Consider the following 22,123-nt stretch of genomic DNA (forward strand, 5'->3'; position numbering starts at 1 on the left):
TGTAACACACCAGCTTTGCCTCTTATGATGTGAGTGAATGAGTGAGTGAGTGAGTGAGTGAATGAGAGAGTGAATGAGTGAGAGAGTGAATGAGTGACCACTCACCACCATCAGCTCCATAAGTACCAGTCTGTGGATGTGAGTGAGTGAGTGAATGTCAGTGAATGAATGAATGAGTGAGTGAGAGAGTGCATGAATGAGTGTGTGAATGAGTGAGTGAGTAAATAAGTGTCTGTGTGTGTGAGTGAGTGTGTGTGTGTGTGTGTGAGTGAATGAGTGAGTGAATGAGTGAGAGAGTGAATGAGTGACCACTCACCACCATCAGCTCCATAAGCACCAGTCTGTGGATGTCTCCTGGCCGAGACTGTGGCAACAATAAAATACATCATCATTAATCTCATAGCTGATGATACAAACATCAGATTCTGCTGCAAAAGGAAAAAATGTCACTCAGATGAGCTGACAAGACTAGTCCAGACCACTTCTCCAGAAGTACATGTAAGTGAACTGGAGAACTCACTAGTAGTCAGGAAGTCTGTCAGACAGTGAAGCATGGTAAGGCCCTTTCTCCACCAGGGTATTTTTATTGCATCATTTTGTATCAAATGGTGTTCTGGAAGAAGAGAGTGCACTGAGCTACAGCAAAATGACAACAGGAAAAGACAGGCGTAAAAATTGGGGGAGAGTTCTACAGACTGTTCATATGTTGACCCGTGAACCAGGAAGTATGATGTCACCAAGCCTGTCAACCAAGCCGGTTTGATCCAGTGAGCATCCCAACACAGAAGACTTACCGGCTGGATTCGGCTCAATCAGGATTCAATCCACCTCGTGAGGCCGATAATTAGAGAGCCGGATCAAGCCGAATTGAACAGGATCAGGAGCTTCCCACTCTGGGGAATTTGTCTGGATCGATTCAGTTAGCTCTATCTACTCGGCTTGATCCGGATTATTTTACAGTTAGAATATTGGGGCGTAAGTCTTACCTGGTAGTAGTTAGTGATGACAGAGTTTGGTAATAGTCATTGCTAGTTACCTGGTAGTAGTTAGTGATAGTTAGCTAGTTAGGTAATAGTTATTGCTAGTAACCTGGTAGTAGTTAGTGATAGTTAGCTAGTTATGTAATAGTTACTGCTAGTTACCTGGTAGTGGTTAGTGATAGTTCGCTAGTTAGGTAATAGTTACTGCTAGTTACCTGATAGCAGTTATTGATAGTTAGCTAGTTAGGTAATAGTTACTGCTAGTTACCTGGTAGTAGTTAGTGATGACAGAGTTTGCGTCGCTCCTGTGGAAGGATTTGAAGCGACAAACGTGATCCCCGCTGGGAATCTGCATCACCCTCAGGCCTGGTAACAGGTTCTGTGGGACTGGACTGCAGCACAGCTTTCTAGGAAACAAACAAATAAACATTCAAACAAATACTTAAATCAGGACTGGTGATAATATCATGATGATATCATTCATCATAAACGTGTACAGTACTAACATCCCCCGCCATCTTTTGGCATAATCATCTGTCTGTAATGTTACCTAGCTCTATGTCCAGAAGTAGTCATTTGGCCTTGCATTGAGCAACACCATAAAAAAACAAGACTTAATTAGTACTCACCGCACAAGATATTCCTCAAACTGCAGAGCCTCCTACAGAAAAAAGAAAGAAAATTCTGCCAGAATTGTAACAGTGGACTGGGTTTATAGGCGCTACCAACTGACCCGGCCAAGGGGTCTAGACCTTTTAGCTAAATCTGAATCAACAGATATGAAGATATAAGATCCATAAAAATTGCAAAAAACACACCAAACCACACAAAATACACTCTCACGTAACTACACAAATATTTACTATGTTTGACCCCCTGGGTGCAATGAAAACCGCCCTCCAGGGGGATATGTTCTCTGATCAAATAAACAAACAAACAAACAAACAAACACTAACCTGCCGTGTGTAGTTGCCCTGCACCAGTCCCTCCACATACAGCCTCCTCCTGAACTGCCCCACAAACTGCAGTATATCGTCCCTCACCAGGGGGCGCATGGCCTGCCGTTTGTCCAGCGTCGTCCACTTGACTTTCTCCAGGATCGACAAACGCACGTCTCTGCAGGAACACGGAAATTTAAAGTTACTATTAAAACCAGGGCAGGGAGACATACACAGGTACATTAACAGATTTCTTGTCCTTTCTCTCTACTCTACGTCTATCTTTTGCATACTCCAAAATTGGTCATGTTTGATTGAAATAAATATGCAGAACACTCACTGACAATTGCGTGTATGTTGTAAGCCTTATAAACTGGGTGGATAAGACACAAACATAAACCATGCCATCCCTCTTTCATTTCCTATCTTACTCTCAGCACTATGTCTCATTTCACACCATATTCACACTTAAAGGAGAAAGTCTTCTATTCGATTTGAAAACAAATCATGACACAATTCAGATCTGTCTAGATTGTTACATTGTCTAAGTTGAGGGAAAACCACCCAGACTCCCACCTGACCAGCTGCATGGGTTTGATGACGTGGTTGTAGTAAGAACGTCTCAGTTGGGTTTTCACAGCGTCAAACATTTCCTCAGTCACACTGAAGTCTGCCATGTAGTCTACTATTGTCTCAAACAGTAACTGTAAGGGGATAGATCACACATAAGGCATCTCAGCTGGATCTTGAGAAGCTACGTCAGACATAAGAACATCTCAGTTGGGTTTTCACTGCATCAAACATTTCCTAAGTCACACTGAAGTCTGCCATGTGGTCTACTATTGTCTCAAACAACAGCTAAGGAAACAGGTAAGGAGCTAGATCACACACAAGACATCTCAGCTGGAATTTGAGAAGTTAAATCAGACATAAGAACGTCTGAGCTGAGTTTTCACAGCGTCAAACATTTCCTCAGTCACTCTGAAGTCTGACATGTAGTCTACTATTGTCTCAAACAGTAACTGTAAGGAGATAGATCAGACGTGAGGCATCTCAGCTCGGTATTGAGAAGTTAAATCAAACATAGTAAGAACATCTCAACTGGATCTTGAGGAGTTAGATCAGACATAAGGCATCTCAGCTAGATCTTGAGAAGGTAGATCAGACATAGGAACGTCTCAGCTGAGTTTTCACAGCGTCGAACATTTCCTCAGTCACACCGAAGTCTGCCATGTAGTCTACTATTGTCTCAAACAGTAACTGTAAGGAGTTAGATCAGACATAAGACATCTCAGCTGGATCTTGAGGAGTTAGGTCAGACATAAGACATCTCACAACATTTTTCAGACACACTGAAGTCAGATTTGTAGTCAACTATTGTCAGATATGTCGTCAAATAACAGCTAAGGGGGAGGGGGGCAATATGTCAGTTTCAAGGTCACTCGTGTACTGGTATATCTAAACTTGACTTTGATTCTCTACAATTGAACCTTAAATATTTTTGACATGCTTAATGCAAAACTGTTAGGAGAAATCATCTGAAAACATCTGTCAGCTATCAAAAGAAAGGTTCATTCTTATCAAACAATACCAATGGAAAGACTCAAGCTTTTATAACTACCATACAGACATGAATAAGACCAGTAGTGAAACCTGTACTTACCGGCAGTTTCTCGCTAAAGCCACTAACTTTGATGACCATCCCGGAGTCTTCAGCAACAAACTTGTACCTGGGATCATAACATAACAGAGTCTGGTTAATATACAACAGCACAATTCTGTACAATACAACAGCATTAAAGAAGGTATTGGTGTGAATGTCATTCAGCACCAAGGACAGGGTAGTGCAAAAGTAGTGTAAGTGGTCAATGTAACCATAGCACAGAGAAAGTACACCAAACTTGCATCAGTTGTGCTCCATTTACATGGGAATGTCATTCAGCACCAAGGACAGGGTAGTGCCCAAGTAGTGTATAATGTTTGAGTGTGAATGTGACCATTGTGCCATGTACATGTGCACCAGACTTACACCAGTTTATCACATCAGCTTCATACAGGACAGAAGTCTTTGTGTGGCACTGTGTGGATGGCATTCAGCACCAGGGACAGGATAGTACATAAGAAGTGTGAGTGTGAATGTACTACAGTAACCACTATGCAGTGTAAAAGTGCCCCAAACTTACACGAGTTGTGCCACATCTGCATCAAATGCCACAGCTGTCAGTTTTGTGGACAGGTGTGTGTGTGTTTGTTTGACAATGTATTATGTGAATGTTATTCAGCACCAGGGACAGGGTAGTGCATAAGAAGTATAATTGTGAATGTAATCATAGTACAGTGCAAAAGTGCCACAAACTTACACCAGTTGTGCCACATCAGCATCATAAGCCACGGCTGTGAGATTTTGAGCCAGAATGTTCAGGAACAGGTCCAGTAACACAACACTGCAGCAGGAAAGAAACAATAATCTATATGTGCATGAACAGTTTCATCAGTTTGGTAAGACACTGAGTAAAGAGACTCTTTTTTACACATCAAACTCTTTTATTCAGCAACACCTGTGCTGTGGTGCAATGTTAACCAGTCAGAATTGACCCGAGGAAGGTGACAGACGGTCACCGAAACGTCAGCTGAATAAAAGACTTGGTTTTGTGTAAAAAAGAGTCTCTTTACTCAACAACATATGTGGTTAGAAATCATTGGCAAAACATGACATGAGGCTTGAAAAGGGTTTTGGAACATGTATCAACCAATAACAGCCACTGGATAAGTGTAAGACCTAAGTGTAAACATTTTCTGCATTTAACATTTTGAACATGATGGAATATTTCCAACAATCTGACTTGAATGTGTAACTCTAGCTGTAGAACCTCAATAAAGAATTACATATATACATGTACCAACAACGAATATTACTGAAGTCAAGATCATCTGACAGTACAAGTAAAACCAGTCCCACCTCTGTGGTGTTCTGCCTATCAGTGGGGACTTGAGGTAGAAATGTACGTAAGCTGGGGAAGGAACAATAAAAAAACATCAGTAAATAAAGCTGTTTGTGGGGTCGTGTGGCGTAGCGGCAGAGTGCGCGACTCGGAACCAGGAGGTCCCTGGTTCGAGTCCTGACATGCCACTGATCTTGTGCCCTTGGGAAAGGCACTTCAAATGACTTTCCCCACTTAACTCAAGTGAAATCAAATGAAATTAAAATATCTTTCCATAAAAAAGCAGAACCATTTGACATCCTTATTGTATTATTTCCATTTTCTATTGTATAATTTCCATTTATTGATTATATTTAATTTTGTATAGTTTAGAAGAGGAGGGCCGTGTATAAGCATTCCATGCTTCTCCCCTCCTCCTGCACCTGTTTTATCCTTGTTTTGTATTATTATTGTCTCTTTTGTTAATGTGCAAACAATAAAATCAATCAAAAAATCAAATCATTGCTAAGTACAAAAAAAAATGAGTCAGTCAATTGACCAATAAGAATTGACATTACAGTGATGAATAATAACATTTTGAGGCAGGAAATTCCAAGATTTTGAGACGTACCTTTGGGTTGGTGGAACTTGGTGTCCGGCCTGTACCATAATCTGCTCCAAGGGGTGTCCAGGATCTTCACTGGGTACTGCAGTCAAATATTAAAAAAATCACTGTCTGGGAACCTGCCATTTTTACACAATTTCACATATTTTTATGTCTTTGTTATTTTCTAATTTTAAAAGTCTTGAAAGAATACCAAGTTTAGAGGTGTTTCTTGAAAGGCAGAAGAATATTGAAGACATACCTTCGAGTCTTTAAGATCGTGTTCCTTAAGGGAGAAGTCTTTGGCTGTAGGTGGCACAATATGTCAATGATTAAGTACTCTTGAATGTGCTACACTTAGTATTAGGCATCATTCTAACAGATTCTCAGAAATTTGATTGTTACACTATAGATCTACTGTTAGTATGGCCATGTGCAGTGGCTTATTTGGCTTTCTATCTGTTTTGAAGGTGTTACAATTACTAATCTATCAATTACCATGGCAACATATGTTGCAGTTTTAATTGTAACACCTGCTGTTGTATTGTGAAGGTTACCTACCACTACATGTTAGTTATCTTTCAGCATCAGCAAGTGTCTAGTTACAAATTTGAAGTACAACTTGTGAAATCTGCAGCACAGATAAACTTGAGCAAATTGAGTCCAGTTTTCTGACCTATGAACCTGTTCTCTGCAGGCAGATGGAGTTCTGGATTTTCCAGCAGATCTGAAACAGGAAACTCAGTCAGGTTCACTGAAGGACAAACTCTAAGTTATGTAGTAACATGTCCAGTAAGGTATGTAGTTACTTAATTTGCAAAATGTAATGACTGATACGTAATTAAGTCTGAATATCTAACCTTTCCACGCCTCTTTCCAGTCACTTGGAATATCTGCAATTTAAGTGAAAATAGTATTGAGATGGGACTTTTGACAGTATTGCTTGATGATAGCAACAGACCATTAATAAGTAGTCTGTGTTATCTCCATATCGGTCCTATGGAATTTTCTTCACTTTGAATAGAATGGTCTCAAACCGGAGTTCTTACCTGAGACACAGTAGGGGGTCTCAAACCGGAGTTCTTACCTGAGACACAGTAGGGGGTCTCAAACTGGAGTTCTTACCTGAGGCACAGTAGGGGGTCTCAAACCAGGGTTCTTACCTGAGGCACAGTAGGGGGTCTCAAACCAGGGTTCTTACCTGAGGCACAGTAGGGGGTCTCAAACCAGGGTTCTTACCTGAGGCACAGTAGGGGGTCTCAAACCAGGGTTCTTACCTGAGGCACAGTAGGGGGTCTCAAACTGGGGTTCTTACCTGAGACACAGTAGGGGGTCTCAAACCAGGGTTCTTACCTGAGACACAGTAGGGGGTCTCAAACCAGAGTTCCCTGAGCTGGCAGTCGGCTGTGAACTGTGGGGACACCAGAAGGAGGCTAGCCCGGTCAGGGGTCAACAGGTTCTGCGCTTCTGCAAGGACCTGTATGAGAGGTACGGAATAAAAAATCTAAGAAAGTTCAAGAAAACAGTTACTCAAGCAACTGGATAGATTTTGAAATCCATTTAATACTTTGCTTGAAATCAAAGTCTATCCAGTTGCTCGTGAATGAGTAACTGTTTTCTTGTGTACCCTATGATCAATACCTGGATGTCTAACATTCATCAATGTTTAAGAAAGATTCTGAATCTCACATGACAGTTGTACACAAACAGATAACAGCACAAATCAAGTAACAATCAAGAAATTTCTGTTCAGGTGGTTGTTTGCTAACCAGTTCATCCTTCTGAAACAATTGGTCAAACCACTAATTGCCACATTGTCATTGGTGGAACTGCTAATTGCGATGGCCTGGAGTCAAAGGAAGAAAAGAAAGAAGTAGAAAAATCCCTGGTCTAAAAATCGCATGTCTCGATCCAGAGAGGAGGTTTTTAGGATGATAGAGTGGGACTATACAGGTGTGCAGGTGTGCCTTACCTGTTCATCATACTGGAACATGAGTATGTCCCCGGTGAGGTAGTGTTGGTGTGTTGTACAGGTGTGCTGTACAGGTGTGTACCTTACAGGTGTGCTGTACAGGTGTGCCTTACCTGTTCATCATACTGGAACATGAGTATGTCCCCGGTGAGGTAGTGTTGGGGAGGGTAAAGCTGCATGTTCTCACACACATTCTCCACATAGTCTATAGGATCTGTCTGCAGAGGGGAAACACATAGTACATGTACAAGCAGCTGGATACATGATGAGGTGGTCAATGGCTTGGTGAGCATCATCAACACTGTAACTATGAAGCAGACAGATAGTTCAACCTGCCACAAGGTAGTAGAGTTTCTCCTGCCATGAATAGTTTCATCAGGTTTTTCACATCAAGAACCATGCCTAATAAAGTATCTACATAATGTACGTAGTTCTATGCCTGACTATCCCAAACTATCTGAGCATGGTACTGGATAGAGCACAGTTCTGGGTACAACAGTGTGTGCCAGTTTGTAAACTATGGTTTAATGACAAGCTACATGTGTAGTTAACTGCTGGGTAACATTTTATTACTCTAAAAAAGCTTGAGAATGTTAATATCTGACCTCATCCTTGAACCTGAAGTCCTTATCCTCGATAGTCTGTATTTCCTGATACACCCTCCGACAGGGCCCCAGCCTCTGTAACATTTGGATGTACTGGAACACTACGGTGATCACCTGAAACAACAAACATGTTTATTTGTTTGTTTGTTTGTTTGTTTGTTTATTTCCTGATAGACCCTGAAACAGGGCCCCAGTCTCTGTAACATTTGGATGTACTGGAACACTATGGTGATCACCTGAAACACAACATGTTTATTTGTTTGTTTGTTTGTTTGTTTGTTTATTTCCTGATAAATCCTGAGGCAGGGTTCGAGTCTCTGTAACATTTGGATGTACTGGAACACTACGGTGATCACCTGTAACAACAAACATGTTTAGTTATGAAATAAAGTTTCATGAAACATGTTTAGTGTTATATCATTCTCTAAATCCCCTGCTAGCACTCTCAAACAGATCATGTTGGCCAAATGTGCTTTTTTGGCAGAATGTCTACTTTCTTTCTATTGGTTGTATTCGCATATTTACGTCTACATGTAAGTGTTATATCAGGGAACCATATCCAAACAATGGACAAATCTGATGCAATGTTGACCAAACCTGCCAAAAAAAACATTATGTATGAAAAATCTTGGCTTCACACAGGCGCAGTGCGTAATCTGCTGACATATTACCACACCCCAGACTTCAGCCCAACCCCAGACTCACCTCCTTGAGCCCCTCGTTACAACTCCTATACAACTCATGTACAACTCATGTACAACAGCCCACAAGCTGGAACACAGGACAGCCATGTTACAACACCCCAGACTTCAACCCAACCCCAACTTCAACTCACCTCCTTCACGTTTCTGAGTCCCTCGTCAGTGAGAACCACGATGACGTTAAAGACAGCGTTTGTCGTGTTGTGTTCGAAACCAAGCTCGTTGTTTCCTGCGTACAGACCCAGCGCCCACATGCTGGAACACAAGACAAGGTTACAACTCATGTACAACTACTGTACAACTCTGGTACAACTCCTGTACAACTCATGTACAACTCCTGTACAACTACTGTACAACTACTGTACAACTCCTATACAACTCCTGTACAACTCCTGTACAACTACTGTACAACTACTCCCGCATACAGGCCCAGCACCCACATACTGAAACACAAGACAAGGTTACAACTCCTGTACAACTCCTATACAACTCCTGTACAACTCCTATACAACTCCTGTACAACTCATGTACAACTCAAGTACAAAAGTCCATATGCTACAACACATACGGACAGGAATGTTACACATATCCACAACACCGCTACAACTCCACTACAACAGGCCACATGCTATATTAAGAGCACACAGAGGCCCAGCATGTTGCATTTATCTATCACAAGTTTTCCAATCAAAGCAAGTAACCAGTTAAGTATGTCAGAGCCAGTTATATCATGAGTATTGTCTGAATCTTAAAGTTACTGCAGGCTTCCTTACTTTTTCTTGAGGAGGTTGAAGACACTTCCCTTGCCCTCATGCCCCAGCAGCCAGCCCAGGTAGTGCAGCGGCTTCACTCTGGGGGAACAGGTACAGTTTTACTGTTCCAGAAGTCTGCACAACTAGGCTCAGTCATACTCAGTCATGTAGTTCACAGTACTCCACACATATCCAGAACTGTGCCTGAGCCTTAGCCCTTACACATTCAGGAATAGAGCTAGATACCTTCCTCATAAATGGTTCTGAATAGTCCATGTGTATCCATGTCTGGGGCAAGTCTACAAATTTCTTGGGTTCATGGAGACTATCCAGAACTGTGCCTGATTCTGATCCTAACCCATTCAAGCATAGAACTAGATAGGCACGGTTCTATCTGGATACATTAGGTGCATGTATGACACTATACATATAAAACCAACTTCATGAGTTACAAATTGAATACAGATGGCAAATCCCTGACCACAAATGATCTAAAACGAACAGAGTTCAAGCTTCAACATTTGGGTACATGATGCTCTGATCTATGCACAACTTAAAGGAAATCCCTCCTCACCTGTAGTGTTTCATCTGACATGGCAGAGACCAGGTGATCTCCAGCTGATTCACAGACTTCACTGGAACCACTGTAAGGGGTAGGGTAAAGCATGATACAAAATTATTATAAAATCTGTTTTATAAGTTTAGCATAGTTTAGCTGCTAAGTTACATGTAAGTCTGATACTAAGTGGTAGATTCTATGCCCAGCATTTAATAAAAGACGGAATACAACATGATTGTCATTTTAGTGCATCATTTTGTAAAGTAACAGAGGGAATCAAACCAAGTTAATGTTACTTACTTTTGTAGAGCTTGTAGAAGTTGGGTGTGTCAAAGGTGTCCTGCAATATTAGACAGTTCAGTAGGTATGACAATTGTTTGTGAGTCTTACGAGTCGATACTAGTAGTACATGACATGTTTCTTCAAAATCAACTGAGAAACACTGGATTTTCAACCTCATTTTACAACTTATGTACAGGATACCACTTATAATTATAGTTCTTTATTGCGAGTTCGTGCCCGAGGGCTAATTGCAAACAGACATTGACATAAAAAATGAATATAGAATGTGGTGAATTTATAAAAGCATTAGCATAACTTATAAAAGCATTTACCTTGTAGTCATCAAAGTTTGGAGCAGGGCAACCACTGGAGAAAAGGAAAACAACAAAGTATCAAACACCGATCATGGAGAACAGTTGGATGGAATTTAGGTACACAATGCTATACAAGGAAACCGCATTATACAGACTGCATTTATAGTTGGTCATTGGAATTTCTGAAGCACAAGAAGGACCTCTAGCATACTTGTTTGGTACTGCAGAGAAGACCTCGCTGACCCACTCCTCCAGGGTGTCCAGGGTTTCTGGGGTAAAAAAAAAAAGTTTACACAAACCTAAAAACACATGAAATCCAGAACTGTACCTAACCCTAACCCATTGTGTCAGCTGATGTTATCAAATCAATCAGGCCAGATTTTTCATGTTTTCTTTTCAGGTCTGTTAAATGTTGCATGAGAACTTTGCCTGTTTCAGACGAGATTTTTGTACACAACAATTATGTACGGGATGTCATCCTTAAATACACAGTCAAATATGACCTCGAAAGAGACATGCTCAGGCACGGTTCTGGATAATCCACGCAAATCCAGAACCGTGCCTGGGGGTTAATCTAATAGTATGTTCTTGCATCCACGGAGACTATCCAGAACTGTGCCTGATCCTAACCCTAACCCATTCAGGCATAGAACTAGATAGGCACGGTTCTGGGTACGATAGAGACTATCCAGAACTGTACCTGATCCTAACCCTAACCCAGTCAGGCATAGAACTAGATAGGCACAGTTCTGGATACAATAGAGACTATCCAGAACTGTGCCTGATCCTAACCCTAACCCATTCAGGCATAGAACTAGATAGACACAGTTCTGGATACACAGCAACTATCCAGAACCGTGCCTGATCCTACATGTACCCTTAACCCATTCAGGAATTGGAACTGTTATAGACAAGGTTCTGGGTACAACAGTTCCCACCTGCCGACTGCACAGCCAGAGTCATGTACTGTGCGGAGTAGAACGTCCGTCGGAACTCTCCAAGTCGCTGGTGAACGTTGATTCCCTGCTCCGATGGCTTCTGCTGAAGCGACGCCAGGTTCCCTGGTACGTTCAGGCAAAAACAGAGCAGAGTATAGCAGAGGTAAGAGTCGCGTTAAAGGCCAAATCAATGTGCAGATGTAACCTGTACAAATCATTCTCCAAGTGAGAACACATAAAGGCTTAGTATGTGCTTCTAGAAACGCTCCAAACGCTAGTCACCCTAGAGAGTCAAACATCATGCAAATAACTAGAACCCAGCAAATAGCGACCACATCTATTGAATTTCTGGTAATAGATAAAACAAGGACAACAACAGCCTATGACAGGAAACTTACTATTCCTAATAAAAAGATTTATATAATTTATATAAACCCAACATGCATGTATGCTGTAGAATATATTGTACTTGACCCATACTGACTTGCATGAACCCCACATGTACAAAATGTACTTGACCTGTACTGACCCCACATGAACTTGGCCATGGGATGTCCGACCTTGGCCATGGTGGAGAAGAGCTGCTGTTTCCTGTAGCTGTCGACTGGCAGGTTCATCTGGAACTCTGGGGACAACATCAAAGCCATGATTACAATTTGATTTGATTTATTAAATTGCAACAATACAATACAAGCAGAACAGAGGCAGATGTTGCTGGTGTTGTGTCCCGCACATAGAAACAAATACAGGACAGACAATACTCATTTTCACTTGAGTCTAGATTACAATTATTACAGTACGTAACTTTCATAATGTTAGATCTTTAGTTGTAGGAGACCATACAAAATCCCAGGCCTATACTTTTTGTTGAGTCTAAAAGGAATCTTTCATGAAAGTTCATCTGTGTTGGTAGTTACATGTTTAAAGTTAAAACTTTTGGTCCAACACAAAAAATTCTCTCACCTACAGCTTTCGACCGGTCACTCTGCTGGTCTTCCTCTGTAGACTGACCCAGTGAGAGAATTTTTGTGTTGGACCAAAAGTTTTAACTTTAAACATTATAAAGAATCTTATTAACCAACAATTCCGTATAGGTCAACCCTACTGTCAAGTTTCACCTTCAGAGACCATCATAGAAACTAAAACTGTAATCTCTAGTGCTTCTCTTTGCGCATGTAGGAGAGGATGCAATGTAGACATTCACTGTAAAACAATCCAAATGTATTTGAGTGTGCAAGCCAGTTTGTAAATGTAAACAGACTGAGGCATTTTTTAAGCTTCAGCACTAAGCTAGATAAGTTAGTATGATTGATAACAAACAAACAAACAAACAAACAAACAAACAAAGTGCATCTCACCGCTATCCACAGCCTTGACTTCCCTCTCCAGACTGTCGGCTTTCAGCAGAGGGGAGATGAAAAACTGAGCCCATCTGGAGAAACACATCAAAGGGTGGACAGTTTTTAAGTGAAACAGACATCTAACATCTGTGTCCATAATATCACCTGGGTCCATAATATGGCCACCTTGAGAAATAGTGTGCTTTAAGATAATTTTTAGTGACTGAAACATACTTTTGGTATGCACTCCTTCACACATCAAATGTACATACCTATACCTAGGGTATGTTGCAGTAAAAAATATCTTAAAGCACACTTTTTCTCAAGGTGGTGATATTATGGACCCTGGTGATATTATGGACACAGATGTTAGATGTAGATTTGTCTATTGTTGAAACTATGGTGAAACATTCCCAACTAAAACCAGAAATTCTCCATACAGTATTATGCAATTTGCATACACCTCATATATAACATCATAGATACAAAATATGTCTATTGGTTTGTTACAGTTTGACTTTGAACTGAATTGAAAAAAACAAAATTAATGTACAACCAGGTTTGAGAAAAGCATTCGACAAGATGCAAATTATAAAACACTTCAAAAGTGTGGAACTATATGAGAAATGGACAATAATATTCCACAAAATACAGTCTTTGCTATATATCAGTGCCCGATACCAACATGGTCCATCAATATCTTCCACAGTCTCTCTCCTCTTTACTCTCATTATTCTGATACCCTTTCGTCTCATCTTCTACATTCTCTTGTCTGTTGCTTCTTAAGAACCAGGTAAGAACACCTTTACTCACCTGTCCAGAGCCTCCCTGAAGAATTTCCTCTGAATCTCAAACTGGAAAACTGTCTGTGAATAGAAATGATGGTTTACAATGTTGTGGCACATGTACAATAATTTATTGAATGTTAACTTTATATGGGGTTTCTAGTGTTAATTACAGTCTTGCCTTGTTCTAGACAAAGCATGACTTTTTAATTTGTCTTTACTCAATTGCATATCAATCAATCATCTGATCATCAATCAATAGTTTGTGCTTGCAAACCTGCTTTTCTGACAGTGTCACTGACGAAAGGTAGTGGATGCTACCTGAAACGTCTGACCGTTTCCAAAGTTATATCCAGTTGCTTGAGTAACTGTTCTTGGCTTGACACTCTACAGTAACTGTTCGACTAGGGTCTTATACTACAGGACTGTCTCACTTCACAGTTCATCTAGGGTCTCCCACTACAGTTTGACATTGTAACCCGATACTCACCCTCTCGCAGTCGGTGGAGGCGTTGTCGCTGCCGCCGTGTTTCTTGATGAAGACGTCGAACGCGTTCTCATCCGGGTACTTCTCGCTGCCCATAAACACCACTGAAAAACACAGGTGGGAGACCTTAATGTTATACACTGAGTGGAAAACACAGGTGAGAGATCTTAAATGCTGCTGACTGAAAACACAGGTGGGAGATCTTAATATTATACCACTGACTGCAAAACACAGGTGGGAGATCTTAATATTATTCCACTGAATGGAAAACACAGGTGGGAGATCTTAATATATCACTGGAAACACAGGTGGGAGATCTTAATATATCACTGCAAAACACAGGTGGGAGACCTTAGTATTATACACTGAGTGGAAAACACAGGTGGGAGATCTTAATATATCTAATATCACTGCAGAACACAGGTGGGAGATCTTAATATATCTAATATCACTGCAGAACACAGGTGGGAGATTTTATTGCTGCAAAACACATGGGAGATCTTAAACACATCGCTGGAAAACACAGGAGGGAGACCTTTATTAAAAATCTAGAAAATGTCAGGTCTTTTGTAAACTTGAAGCAGATGTGAGGAGCCTGCTCATTCTGTGTTATATGCCTGTTTTTTCTACATTTGTTTCTCTTTTCTAGTGTTTAATAAATGATCATTAGTGTAATTTTAACAGTTTGGCAAGAGGAGGCAAACAGATAAAAAAAAGTACCAATGTTGCAAAAATAGGCTTAAAACACTGAGAATGACCTGGATCCTTACATCTGCTTGGAGATTAAGACTTTTGCTCAAACCTACAGTAACTGTTGTTGTTAAAGCACACAAATGGGAGAAAACACTCAGCACACGTGTGACTATGTACATAATGGCTGGGAAAGTAGCCAAGTTAAGTTAAACATTAATCTTAAAGTTAAAACTTAAAATATGTCCCAGCATTCTCTCACAGATACTTGCTCATTGGACGGTGGGTCCAGATTCCACCCAACACTAGCAGGAAAAGGTACAACTTAGTTTTTACAATCCTAAAAACTTATACATTAGCAATATCTTAGTGTACTTTTAAGATTGATATCATTAACCATGTGTGCTAGCTTCTGATCTACAATACATTGCTCAATATTGACCAAAAAATGACCGAATATTGTGTTTGAGATCAAAGTTCTGTTTGGTACTTTGGCCAGTTATACCAGGGTAATGTGCTCAGTTTGGTGTACAACTAAGTGTAAATGCCCTTGTCAGATCTAGTCTTAGTCTAGTAGACTGTAGAGTTGTACCCTCAACTAGCCTCCTTCGCAGTCTTGTTGGGCGTCGGCGTTATTTTTTTCTGTGAGCGGCGCAAGTAATATTGATAGTGATATGGACGATTTGCTGCCGAGGGAGTTTCTGCCACGGAGAGAAGGTTGTTGGAGCCCTGAACCATCTCTCCGCGGCAAAAACTCCCTCAGCAGCAAATCGTCCCTCGCGGCCACATATTACTCGTGTCGCTCAAGGAAAAAAATAACGCTGACGCCCAACAAGACTGAGAAGGAGGCTACCCTCAACAGGGAAGGGGTAGATCTCTCAGGCCCTTGTTATGCAGAACAGGAGCTTAAGTGTTGTCTGTCCCGGGGGTCTCTCAGTCACTGACGAAAACTAGTGGATGCTAGCTGAAACGTCTGACCGTTTCCAAAATCATATCCAGTTGCTTGAGTAACTGCTCTGTGGCGCACCTAATTCACTGATTCATAAGCTTTTCATTCTACACCATCAGACATTTCTGGAGCCTTGCTGGATCCATGCACCAACCATGGACCAACTCCCTGCCCTTACCCGGCTCTATCAGAAGATTTCTGACAACTTGTCGGATGAAGACGTCAGCAGTCTACGCTCCTTGCTGGTCCCTGAAATTCTGGGAGTAGCAAGAGTCCAACATGCAACAGCTCTCCAAATTTTCAAAATGTTGCAGGCCGACAATAAGATCGGCAAAGGCAACATGGACTTGCTCGTGCAGCTTCTAAGAAGTTTGGGAAAAGGAAGATTGGCCAAGGAGGCGGAACAACTTGAACAAGAACAGAAGACAGAAGGTATGTCTGACAATTTGTAGTAAGAAGTAATAATAAATGAAGAAAGTTTACATCCATTGTTTGTACAGGACCTGTTTATAGCCATCTTACATAAACCACAAAGTGTCCGATCATACAAAATTGTAGGTTGCATGATACAACACTGTAATAAAAAAAAGTTATAAAAGTCTATGATTGTCTTCTATGATGATTTTTTGTACAGTGAAACTGAGCAATGCTTTAGTTAATATATTTCCAGTGCAGTATTCCACCAAGCATTGAAGAAGCATCTTGGCTTAATTTTCTAGCTGAAAAACAGTCACCATATTATGTTTCATTTAGAGTTAAAGCATTAGGGATTAAGTCAACAAACAAATTGAGCATTAGGGATTAAATCAACAAAACTGCCTGCCAGTCCAGCTTATTATTTAGTAAGTATTTGTTATGTTGGTGGTCACCTATCCATAGCACAAGCAGCCGCCCATCAGCAGACAAACCCATCCATGAGCGAGGCCCATCGCACCCTACTCCTGAGGAACTACCCAAACATCTACCAGGACCTAGATGCCACAAGTGTACTGGGCCATCTCTACCAGGAGGGAGTGCTCACAGGTGGGATGGTGGATGGGATCTTGGCCATCCCTGAGGACCAAAGACACCACAGGACTGGGACATTACTGGACCTGATTCGGAAAGGAGATGACAGAGCTTTCAGCGTCTTCTGCACAGCCCTGGGGCATGCTGGGTACCCACATCTCATGCAGCAGCTCATGCGGCGTAAGTATGGGTTTCATTGGGTTCTTGAAACTTGTGCATGGTAACACTTCAAACATAATATTATCAATGACTGTACCTTCTTTTTCAGCAACTGAAATGGCACTGGCTATCTACCAAAGCATCCAAGGAGGTGAAAGTTTTCATGTGTCCATAGCAGAACAACCCCATGATGGCCAGTTAACCATTCCAAATCAACATCTTTTGACTACAGAATATCAAAAAGAGCAGGTTCGCCAACTGAAAAAGAGAATGAAGAATGAGCTCAAGGAACTTTACAGGTATAAAAAAAAACAAGTGAAACTAGCACACAAAAAATTGTCCCAAGAAAGCTTTGAGAGAAAGTTTGACCAGATTCAGGCCGAAGTTAAAGCTGAACGAGCCATTATTGTCAGTAAATACAGGGGCTGTTTGATTCTGTTTCTGACGTTTGAGTCTGAGCCCAACTTTGCACATTTCTGGGGTTCCTGCGTGAGTGGCCGTCTGTCTGCCAGGCTGACTGAGCTGCTGGTTACTGAGGAGCTGCGGAAACTGGAGGGAGGAGACCAGCTGGGGGTGAAAACACTCGTACTGCAGCAGGACTATACCGCATGGAGGGACTACTTTGGGAAAGGTAACATTACATGATTGTACCTTAATGTGGATTGTGACTGAATGTTTTTTCTGAAGGGCCACCAAGTTTCACAAGTCTGAAGATAAGTTTTAACTTCCAACTCAAGCTAAAACTTTACAGAATAAACAAGACTAATAAAAACCTGTAGAATTAGCACTTCCTTCTAAATACTAGATCTATATTCAAGCCAATTGATATGCTGCATCCTCAACTGATATCACTGACACAGATACAAAATGTGCTTTTTTCACCAAACTGTGGAAATGAAATGTTAGTCTGGCAGCTGAAGAGCTGGAAGTTATCACTTTAATTTTGTAACTATACAACTTGTCACAGGTGATCCACAGTTGGCCTCACCAGACACTTCCAGACAGACAGAAGCGCAGGTCAGACGGAAACCAAGAGGAGAAAGCATCGGATCTGCAAGCATCCAATCAGTCACAAGCACCATATCAGCTGGAAGCACCATATCGGCAGGAAGTGTTCTATCATCAGATTCAGGCTACGCATCAACTGGACCTGAAGGTGAGATTTCTTTCTCAGAAGAGCAGATAGTGAGCTTTCAGCATCACTAGACACTCAGATTTGACACATAATTCTACAAAAATAATTATAGAGTGTGGGAAAATAAGGTTTTCATCAAATATCTTTCAGCAATAGATTTTGCAATAATATTGAGGCTGATTTTGAAATGGTTGATTTTTTTCCTAATTCATAGGGAGAAAAACTGCAGAAAAGTACAAGGCATCCATAGAGGCTGCCATCTCCAAGATGACTGAGGAACTGAAGAACCTTGACGAGGAACAAACAGCCACAGCAGAGAACTGTGAGCAGGTAGAGAAAGAGGTCCAGCAGCACTACGAAGAGTTGATCTCCAAACTCCAGCAGGAGAAACAGGAGATGGTCGCAAAGGTACAAAAAGTCAACAGAGACAGGGGAGGGGAACTGACTCGGGAGAAAGAAAAACTGCAGACAAAACTCGAAAAGAGTAAGGAAGAGGTACATTTATGTGAGAAGATACTAGACGGTAAAAAAGACACAGAAACTATGGTCTTTAGGCAAAAAATAGAAGAAAAGTTCCAGAAACTCTCATTAGAGGAAACAGGCAAGAGCAGTTTGGTAGGTCATACAAAAGTGACATTTAAACCCTCTAGTCTGTCTCAGGCTTCTGGAGGTTCCTTGTCAGTGTTTGCTGGATTCACTATTGATGTACAGGAGCCAGCAGTAGAGAGTCTTCCCTGTTCTGTCAAAGTTACAGCCAACAATGCAGATCTAACAGGTGGCAAAGTTGCACCACAGATAGAAGTGACCTCCCCCAAGGGTAAAACCACCCTCATACAAACAACAGCACACACTAGTCCCCCACTAGCTGCAGGGAAGGGACAAACCAGCAGAGTTAGCAGGGTCTGGGGTGCAGAGTGGAGACCTCAGCAGTCAGGCAAACACACACTGGGAGTCTGTATGGGGGGTATGGAGTATCTTTGTTCTCTCACTGTAGATGTGAGCTGTAACAATCCTGTAGTGAGCCTTGGGGAGAGGGGGAGCCAACAGGGGCAGTTTAACGGTCCTTGGGTTGTAGCAGTCAGGGGGGACAGGCTGTATGTGGCTGATTGTTTGAACAATCGTGTTCAGGTGTTTGATCTGAGTGGGAAGTTTTGTCACTCATTTCCTACTGACTATCCTGTAGGACTTGCAGTTCAGACTGATGGCACCATAGTGGTGAAGTCTGGGAAGGAAGTGAAGAAATTTTCCCCATCAGGAGAACTGCTGCACAAATTCCCTCTGGGTGAATATTGCACAGGCCCCTATGGGCTGGCAGTACAGAGGGATGGGAGGGTTGTTGTAGCTGATCCAGGCAAACACAGCATCTTCCTGTTTGAGGCAGATGGGACACTGGTGAAACAGGTGGGAGGGAAGGGGAAGGGGGAGGGGCAGTTTGATCAGCCATATTTTGTCTGTGTGGATAAAGAAGACAACATCATTGTGGCAGATAGATTCAACTCCCGTGTTCAGGTGTTTGACAGGAATCTGAACTTCCAGCACAAGTTTGGTCAGTTTGGCAGACAGCCACAGGACATGTGGAGTCCTATGGGGGTGTCAGCTGACAGCAGGGGGAACATAGTTCTGACAAACAGTGCGAAGCATGGTATTCAGGTGTTCCGCCCAGACGGCACCTGGGTGTCCACCATCAGCAGTGATGGGGACAAACTGATCGATCCCCACGGGGTGGCTGTGACAGAGGATGGACATGTGTTTGTAGCTGATTATAGTGACGACTGTATCAGGATGTACAGATACATGTAACAGTGCAGAATGTTCCAGGTACAGGAACTGTGTGCACCTCACAAGCTCAGTAAGGTCCACTTTGGGACAGGCATTAGTACAGTCCTAGTAAAGTATGACTGTACATGATGTTATCATAATGGTTTGGTCAGGAACTGAGTACAAGTAACATTTTGTCCAGGATACAGGAGCAATAATGTCAGAATTGGGACATGTCTGGTCTCAGTAGGTTTGTACTATGTGCTATATGTATAAGATGGAACTAAAATAGTCTGCATCTAAATGCTTACATCACTTTGTATTACTTTTTAGTTAAATTTGTGATTGGACTTATCATGAGTCTAAATAGGATCTTTCTTCAAATACATCATTTGATGTGGTCTAAGTCGTTTTGTACAATGTAGTGATTTCCCTGCCATTACTTTGTGCATGAATAAAATGATCAGATCAATTTATGTACATGGCTTTTGTGATTTACGGTTTTTGTGTGTTTATAACTGTGTGTGTGTGTGTGTGTGTGTGTGTGTGTGTGTGTATGAATGTGTGTGTGTGCATGTGTCTGTGTGTGTGTGTGCGCGTGTGCGTAAATTGTGTGTGTGTGTGTGTCTGTGCATGTATGTGTGTGGTGTGTTTGTGTGTGTGTGTGTGTATGTGTGTGTGTGTGTGTAGTGTGTATGTGTGTGTGTTTGGGGTATACATGTATGTGTGTGTGCATGTGTGCTGTGCGTGTGTGCATGTGTGTGTGTATGTGTGTGTGTGTGGTAGGCTTTAATAATTAGAAAAAATGACAGAGAATTTAAAAATATCTCGAGTAACTTCAGAGTCAAAAGTTTTTATGACACTCTAAAAGTTATGGAGAACTAAAAACACCATGGTGTAACATCTACTCACATAATGCTGCAAGGTCACATATATCTGCAATGCTGAAAAATGTGCCTAAACAGATCCCCAATGCAGGAGGAATGACAGATTATCATGAAAGTTCATCTGTGTTGGTAGTAATCATAGTAAAACATTGAACTTTATTCCAACACAAGGTGTTACAGAGCGATCAAATTTTTGACGACCACTGTCGCCTTCATCAGGCACTTTTGATCAATTGCTTACGTCGCGTATCAGTAAAGTCTTGTGTGAATAAGGTCACTTGTTTGTAAACCGTAACTATCGCGAGATCATGTTGTGAAGTGATTGGTCATTAATTATCCTAATGAAGGCGACAGTGGTCACTGAAAATTTGATCGCTCTGTAACCCTTGTGTTGGAATAAAGTTCAATCTTTTACTGTGAGAAATGACAGAGACAGAGAAACAGTTGTAATGTAAAGAGAAGGTATAATCAGCACCAAGGACAGCTACCATCCTGGCAACATGTGGCTACACAGGTCTCCTATGCAACATCTCTGTGTTATAACACACATTATAACAGAGATAGAGATACTATTTCGTAAAGAGAAGGCAGACAGCACCAAGGACAGGTCCCATAAACCCTTAACCCTGACAAAATGTATCTAAACAGATCCCCAATAGAAACTCTAGCATACATATTTTAACACACATCATGACAGAGATAACATTAGGTATACCAAAATGTATAAACTAAAGAAAAGGCAGGCAGCACCAAGCACAGGTCACATATGCCTGCCACCCTGACAAAATGTGTCTACCCTATTAAACAGATCCCCAATACCAAATCTCTGCAGATTAACACTCAGAAAGACAGAGACAGAGATACCACAACTAGAAGTGTTTAACACCAGGGTCTATTGTGTGACTGTGTACATGTGACCTCAGCTTGCTATAAACACACTGGTTAATAATAAATGATATCTGGATGCACTTTGACCTTTGAGCAAGCACCTACTCAGCAAATAGAAGACCCAAGTTCCACCCCCAACTTCACTACAAACAGGTGAGATTTCTACCATGTCTTTCCCTGTACCTGTAGGATGACTCTATGTTAGCTTTAGAGAATGATATAACAGTTAGAAAAGAGACTCTTTTTACACAACCAAGTCTTTTATTCAGCCGATGTTTCGGTGACCGTCTGTCACCTTCCTCAGAGCAGTTCTGATTGGTTCACATTGCACTGCAGCACAGGTGTCACTGAATAAAAGACTTGGTTGCGTAAAAAGAGTCTCTTTACTAAGCGTCTTACCAACCTGATGAAACTATTCACGGATGATATAACAGTTACTGTAACAGTAACTCAATCTCTAAATGACACATG

General features: G+C 41.5%; 1 protein-coding gene across 1 annotated transcript in view; it reads right to left on the minus strand.

Moving 5' to 3' along the window:
• The window catches only part of LOC109477516 (nardilysin-like), a 77,875-nt gene that overhangs the window by 2,892 nt on the left and 52,860 nt on the right, over window positions 1-22,123 (minus strand). The window contains exons 4-29 of the mRNA XM_019778802.1: window positions 14,182-14,282; window positions 13,720-13,772; window positions 12,925-12,998; window positions 12,096-12,191; window positions 11,567-11,689; window positions 10,840-10,897; window positions 10,647-10,680; window positions 10,333-10,372; window positions 10,048-10,117; window positions 9,495-9,572; window positions 8,856-8,976; window positions 8,021-8,134; window positions 7,529-7,633; window positions 6,797-6,920; window positions 6,304-6,336; window positions 6,120-6,170; window positions 5,706-5,749; window positions 5,471-5,546; window positions 4,878-4,929; window positions 4,279-4,362; window positions 3,582-3,648; window positions 2,495-2,622; window positions 1,937-2,096; window positions 1,610-1,641; window positions 1,249-1,387; window positions 317-364 (exon numbers count right to left, since the gene is read on the minus strand). Of these exons, the coding sequence (XP_019634361.1) occupies window positions 317-364; window positions 1,249-1,387; window positions 1,610-1,641; window positions 1,937-2,096; window positions 2,495-2,622; window positions 3,582-3,648; window positions 4,279-4,362; window positions 4,878-4,929; window positions 5,471-5,546; window positions 5,706-5,749; window positions 6,120-6,170; window positions 6,304-6,336; window positions 6,797-6,920; window positions 7,529-7,633; window positions 8,021-8,134; window positions 8,856-8,976; window positions 9,495-9,572; window positions 10,048-10,117; window positions 10,333-10,372; window positions 10,647-10,680; window positions 10,840-10,897; window positions 11,567-11,689; window positions 12,096-12,191; window positions 12,925-12,998; window positions 13,720-13,772; window positions 14,182-14,282 (2,105 nt within the window). The remainder of the gene's footprint in view (window positions 1-316; window positions 365-1,248; window positions 1,388-1,609; window positions 1,642-1,936; window positions 2,097-2,494; window positions 2,623-3,581; window positions 3,649-4,278; window positions 4,363-4,877; window positions 4,930-5,470; window positions 5,547-5,705; window positions 5,750-6,119; window positions 6,171-6,303; window positions 6,337-6,796; window positions 6,921-7,528; window positions 7,634-8,020; window positions 8,135-8,855; window positions 8,977-9,494; window positions 9,573-10,047; window positions 10,118-10,332; window positions 10,373-10,646; window positions 10,681-10,839; window positions 10,898-11,566; window positions 11,690-12,095; window positions 12,192-12,924; window positions 12,999-13,719; window positions 13,773-14,181; window positions 14,283-22,123) is intronic.

The sequence above is a fragment of the Branchiostoma belcheri genome, unplaced genomic scaffold (genome assembly GCF_001625305.1).
Source record: "Branchiostoma belcheri isolate BF01 breed outbred unplaced genomic scaffold, Haploidv18h27 scaffold40, whole genome shotgun sequence".
NCBI lineage: Eukaryota > Metazoa > Chordata > Leptocardii > Amphioxiformes > Branchiostomatidae > Branchiostoma > Branchiostoma belcheri.